At 46.2% G+C, this 6,733-nt stretch overlaps 1 protein-coding gene across 1 annotated transcript; it reads left to right on the top strand.

Annotated features, from left to right (window-relative positions):
* Positions 1-266: 266 nt before the first annotated feature.
* Positions 267-4,742, top strand: LOC128870607 (uncharacterized). Its single transcript, XM_054113260.1, has one exon. It carries the CDS (start codon positions 267-269, stop codon positions 4,740-4,742), a length of 4,476 nt encoding a protein of 1,491 aa, XP_053969235.1.
* Positions 4,743-6,733: the final 1,991 nt, after the last annotated feature.

Here is a 6,733-nt window from a genome sequence, read left to right as displayed (position 1 = left end):
CTGTTAAATCGCTACTAATCCATCCAAACAACGTGGCCAATATCATAGAGCAACTTAAGTTCCGATTCGGTCGCCCAGAGCAATTAATTCGAAGCCAGCTAGCCCATGTTCGAGAAATTGCCCCGATATCGGAAAGCTCAGTGGTAAAGTTGATACCATTTGCGACGAAGATTAGCAACGTCTGTGCATTTTTACGTTCTGCATGTGGCGGAGAGCAGTATTTAGTGAATCCAACACTCCTCGATGAGCTCGTCGGAAAGTTACCCATGAGCAAGCGTATCGAATGGGCAGTCTTTGCGTCATCTTTACAGCCTTACGCAACTGTTCAGCATTTTAGCGATTGGCTCACTCAACTTGCCAACGTCATCTGCACGGTTTACGATGGAGAAGCAGCGAAAGATTCGAAGCGTCGGGTTGTGTTGCACGCTGCCGAATCTCAACGTCATTCAGCCTGCCCTATTTGCCAGGGCCAACATAAGCCAGCCGATTGTACGCAGTTTAGTCAACTTACAGTGCCGGAAAGGTGGGAGGAAGTGAAGCGACGTCACCTTTGTTTTTCTTGTCTCAACGTTGGACATGGGTCGCGCAATTGCCAACGGCGCAAACTATGTTCAACTGACGGGTGCAAACGGTGGCATCATAAATTGTTGCACGATATTGGGAAAATAATCGATGGGTCATCAAACCAGTCACCGCGGCCTCGAGATCGCCAACGACGTACTTCCATTGCCGATACACATACAGGTATTAGTACGAGGACGCAGCCAGCGTCTCGTATTGAACAGCAAGGTGATGCGGGTGCAGCGGTCCTTAGTTGCAGTACAGATAACAATAGTAAGTTATTATTTTGGATTCTGCCGGTCGTGCTGTATGGGAACCAAAAGCGCGTTGAGACGTACGCACTTTTAGATGAAGGTTCGTCAATAACAATGATTGATAGCACACTAATTGAAGAGCTCGGCTTACGTGGCCGGACTGAACGCTTGAACCTACAGTGGTTCGGAGGACGTGCCGCTCAGGAGTCGGCCATGGTGGTAGATCTACTCGTGAGTGGTGCCGGTATGCAAAAGAGACATAAGTTACGAAGGGTTTATGGTGTTTCAAACTTGCAGCTGCCTTCTCAGAGTCTGAATAAATCCGATTTGCGTTGCCATGAAAGCCAATTGAATAAGCTGGCAGTTGAACCATACGCACAAGTCAAGCCAAACCTGCTAATCGGACTCGACCACTGCCACCTCGGTTTGCCGTCAACTACAATGCAGCTAAACAAGTGTGGGCCATTCGCTGCGAATACTGAGCTAGGATGGGTTGTATTTGGGCCAACAATGAACTCCGATCCATCATTGCCATCATGCTTATTCGTTAACTGCCACACTGATCAATCTCTACATAATATGGTTGCTGAATACTTCGAGACGGAAAGCTTTGGGGTTCGAGCTGCACCTATCATGGAGAGTGAAGCTGACGTCCGTGCTCGGGAAATCTTGAAGTCTACTACATGCCGTGTTGAAGGAAGGTACCAGACTGGTCTGCTCTGGAAACGTTCCGACATACAGCTACCGGCCAGCTATTCTATGGCTTTGAAAAGATTAGCGGGTGTTGAAGCAAAAATGAGGCGCGATACAGACTTTGCCGCTGAATATAACCGCATCATAAGTTCTTACGTCGTGAAGGACTACGCACGAAAGCTGTCGCCAGAAGAAGCCGCTTTAACTTGCAATAGAACATGGTACCTGCCTCATTTTGCCGTGAAGAATCCAAATAAGCCAGGCAAGTTACGCATGGTGTTCGACGCAGCTGCTGAGGTGGACGGTGTGTCCCTTAATTCACAGCTTATGAAGGGTCCGCAAGAGTATCGGTCTTTGCCTGCTATACTATTCCACTTTCGGGAAGGAGCAACGGGCGTGTGTGGGGACATCAAAGAGATGTTTCACCAGGTGCTGGTTCAACGTGACGACAGATGTGCGCAACGATTTCTTTGGCGCCAAGGTGATACTACCAGACAGCCCGAGGTATATGAGATGCGCGTAATGACCTTTGGAGCAGCATGTTCGCCTTGCGCCGCCAATTATGTGAAGACGATCAATGCGTTGGAGTATGGCAACAAAGTCAAGGGTGCTACCCGAGCCGTGAAATCGATACTGGACTACCATTATGTCGATGACTATGTCGATAGCTTTGACACAGAGGAAGAAGCAGCTGACATAACGAAACAAGTTCGCGCAATACATAAGATGGCCGGTTTCGATCTTTGTAATTTCGCGTCAAACTCATTAAGAGTGACAGAAGCACTTAGTGGTGACGGGAATATCCGTCAAATAGCAAATAAAGAAGGAGTACTGGTGGACAGAGTCCTCGGTTTGTTTTGGCAGGCATCAACCGACACTTTTGGGTTTAAACTGAGATTCAACAACGTAGATTCCAACGTTTTGGACGGAGGGCGCCGTCCGACGAAGCGAGAACTTCTCAGTGTGGTCATGTCGATCTTCGACCCGCTGGGCTTTCTTAGCAACTTTGTAGTGAGCGCTAAGATCCTCATGCGGGAAGTGTGGAAGAATGACATCCGGTGGGACGAGCCACTGCCAAACAACGTAAACACCGCATGGGAAGGATGGCGTAAACAACTGCCAATGGTCGCCGAATATACCGTCCCTCGATACTATTATCGAAATGGGAAACCTGAAGTTTTGCAGCTCCATGTTTTCGTCGACGCCAGCGAGGATGCCTTTGCCGCGGTAGCCTACTGGAGGTCAACTAATGCCGCCGGTGAGGTTGAAGTCGCATTTATATCTGCAAAAACTAAATGCGCGCCGATGAAGTCATTGACGGTCCCTCGATTGGAGCTTCAGGCAGCTGTATTGGGTACGCGTTTGCTGAATTGCCTACGAGAGGAGCACTCCTTGCACATCGATGACTGCGTCATTTGGAGTGACTCCAAAACAGTGATCCAGTGGCTTCGAAGTGAACATCGACGCTATAAGCCATTTGTGCAGCATCGGATCGCCGAGATATTAGCCACAACTACTACTGCAAACTGGAGATGGCTACCTACCGAGCACAATGTCGCTGATGAGGCTACTCGAGCTAATAACTTTGTCGACTTCAGCTCGTCCGCCCGTTGGTCCTGCGGCCCACCATTTTTGTTACGAGAAGAGCAGTATTGGCCGACAGAGAGCTCTACATGCAATCATCATGAGGAAGCTGACAAGGAACTACGTCCTAAATTCGCCCTTGCAATCGTAAGCTGTACGTTTCTAGACTATAACCGATTCTCTACATTCAGTAAACTGGTGAGAACGACAGCATGGGTCCTGCGATTCATTGACGTTTGCCGCCGCGGTAAACCGCCAGACCGAGGCTATGGGTTGACTGCCAAAGAAGTTGAGACTGCTAAGCTTTGTTTGTGCCGCCTCGTTCAACGCGGTGAATACGCCGAAGAGTTTCAGCACATCGAAAGCGGTCGCAACCTGCCACGCACCAGTTCGCTCATTCAACTTTCGCCGTATATAGACGAAGATGGTGTTCTTCGTGTACGAGGACGCATAGAAGCTGCCAGCTGGCTCCCAATAAGCGCGAGACGCCCTATCATACTACCGCCAAAGCATTGTTTCTCAAATCTGGTCGCCATGCACTACCACGTCAAAATGCATCATCAAAATCTAGAAGCCACTATTTGTGAGATACGTCGCCTTTATTGGGTACCACGCCTCAGGAGTTTGCTGCGCAGTATAGTCGCCAATTGCGCCATTTGTCGCTTAAGAAAAATCCATGCCGTATCGCCATTGATGGGCCCTCTTCCGATTGATAGACTCACTCCTTATGTCAGGCCATTCAGCTATACGGGCCTTGATTACTTTGGACCGATAACAGTAACTGTTCGCCGCGCCAACGAAAAAAGATGGGTGGCGTTATTTACGTGCCTGACAGTCAGGGCTGTGCATCTGGAGTTGGCTCATGACCTCAGCACTGACTCATGCATAATCGTATTGCGCAACTTTATAAATCGTCGCGGCGTTCCCGTACGTGTGAGGTCCGATAATGGGAAGAACTTCGTCGGTGCTGACATGGAAGCAAAGCTCTTCAGTGAAGTCTTCGATTGCAATCGCCTGCAGGGTGAGCTATCGCAAAGGGGCGTAGAGTGGATTTTTAACTCGCCTTTCAACCCGGCAGAGGGGGGCGCTTGGGAACGATTGGTGCAGTGCGTAAAGAGAGTACTACGATGCACTTTGAAGGAAACGTCGCCACGGGAGCACACGCTCAACTGCTTCCTAATCGAGGCGGAAAATATTGTGAATTCTCGGCCGTTGACGCACTTGCCCATCTATGTCAACCAGGAGCAGCCGCTGACTCCAAATGACTTCCTTCTCGGTGAAGCCAACACACCGCGAACTCCGATTGCCAGCGAAGTTCTGGAAACCAAATGCTTTCTTCGACAACAGTGGCGTCTTGCTCGACAACTAAGGGACCATTTTTGGAAACGATGGATAGCGGAATACCTTCCGACATTGACACGCCGGGTGAAGTGGTGCCAAAGAACAAAACCTCTGCAGATAGATGACCTCGTCTTCATATGCGACCCAAATATATCTCGTCGGGACTGGTGTCGAGGCAAGGTGGAACGTTTGTATGCAGGAGCGGATGGTGAGGTCAGACGAGCTGACGTACGCACTTCGAGTGGATTAAAGCGCCGTGCCGTCTCCAAATTGGCAGTTCTGGACGTTGATGATGGTGAATCGGTTTGATTCACGGAGGCGGGAATGTTGTGAACCCCTGACTAGTTGTAAAAATATTGGGAACCCCTGATTACTTGTAAAACGTTGGGAACCCTTGATTAGTTGTAAAAATATTTGGTGTACTATATACTTTATGTATTTGATTCCCGCTAATTCTGTGTATGCGTGTTTGTACACAACTAGTATGTCCGCACAATAGGTAACGGTCAATGCAGAATTCCTATTTCGTTGTTTCTTGTTCGCGTACATATGTACAAACGCGTATATACGGAATTAGCGCTAAATTTGTATATGAGTACCGCAGTGTGTCCTTCGCCGAATTTGCCGCTGCGTTAATGACTGGTTCGATTTCAGAAATCAGTCGTTAGCCAGCGGAGGGAGGACACACTGCGAAATAAACGCTACAACGCACGGAAAGTTAAATTCGCAATTCCCTCTTTTTTTTTCACAATTATTATTAAAGTCAAAACATACAACCATAGGTTATTTTTACAACGATTGACCTTAAGAATAGTTTACATAAAAGGATTAACAGTAAAATCAAAATTAAAATTAAAATTACAGATAGTAGTAGAGATAAAGTATTAAAAGGAAAGTAAGGTAAAAATAGTAGTAGTAGGAGTAGGGGCTAATAGGAAGAGATTTAAAGTACCTTCAGCAATATTCGATTATTAGTGATGAATGAGAGTGGTGGCGCGGCCTGGGGCTGTGGGAAGGGAGTTCCATCATAAAAACATGCCTATAACCTTCATTGAATTATTATACGTTTATATTATATTATAAAATAAATTTTTTTAATAGGGCACGACGATGACCCTACATACAGCTGTACAATTCCAAAGAAGCAACGGAGCTGTTGCGTGGTAGGATGCGTGGTGGAAAAGGGTCATACGTTGTACGCCTTTCCTCGACGCGGAGAGGCTCGAAATAGTTGGGCCCTGGCTTGCACCGTGCGACCAGCAGATTCTGACAGGATATATGTTTGTAAGCGCCACTTTAGTCCAGAGCAAGTAACTCGCTATAAAGTTTTAGATGGGGCTGTTCCATCTTTAAGATTAGAGCCAGTTACTAGAAGTCGCTCACCTAGTACTGGCTCTGACTGGGTTTGCCCGCCCGTTACTAAAGTGTACGTAAATCGTACAGTAGGTGTAGGTGTAGCAAATGATCTCAAATTAGAAGAATTCGCAAAATATTCCTTGCTAGAGGAAACAAGGCAGATACCCAAAAACAAAAACATCTGTGAGGACTTAGAAATCACAAGCAGTAGCGAACGATTTGCTCAGGCTGCTCGTTTTTATCGAAGCAATGAAACACAATTAAAAAAAAGAATATTGGCAAATAGTTCAACGCGAAATATTACAATATTGACAATCATCGTCGTTGCGACTAAAAAAATCTGACCGCTGCGACTGCGCCTATGAATGTATTTTGTTCTTGCAGTCGCTAGGCTTATAATTTTAGCTTTGGAAACATACGCGTGCAGAGGCATAAAGCCAGTGCTTTGTGTGTGCTGTTGTATGTACATACAAATGTATGTATATACTAATAAGCATAGTTTTGCTGGGAGTCGAGAATGTATGTATATGTATGTACGGACATACATACAATAGGGCATCAATATGCCAATACGTGAGGTAGGTCATGGTTGCTTCAGTACATTGAACTTTTGCTTAATTGTTTCTTACATGTGTATGTATACATGTACATACATATGGTTTTGTTGTTTTGGTTTTTTATTTTATTTTTTAATTCAAAGTTAAGTATAATTCATTTACAATTTCAATTATTTCAGCATTAACGAAATTTAATTTATTGTTAAAATTAATGTTACTATGCAGCCCTGGATAGAGTACAGCACAGATAAATTTTCCGTTTAGTCGACTTTTCAAACAGCTCAGCCACACAATTCGTTGCGTCCACGACCACGGCTAGAAATCGACTGCCTGCCCGTTTTGTTCACTCTCTCTCGTACTCCTCGTTCCCACACTCGGCCATTCTGT

The sequence above is a fragment of the Anastrepha ludens genome, chromosome Y (assembly GCF_028408465.1).
Source record: "Anastrepha ludens isolate Willacy chromosome Y, idAnaLude1.1, whole genome shotgun sequence".
Classification (NCBI taxonomy): Eukaryota; Metazoa; Arthropoda; class Insecta; order Diptera; family Tephritidae; genus Anastrepha; species Anastrepha ludens.
Note: the sequence above shows the minus strand (reverse complement) of the source record. Positions and strands in the feature narration are given on the sequence as shown.

What these genes read in the sequence shown, in the direction of transcription:
- LOC128870607 (XM_054113260.1), top strand. Translation starts at nt 267, where the DNA reads ATGAGCAAGCGTATCGAATGGGCAGTCTTTGCGTCATCTTTACAGCCT.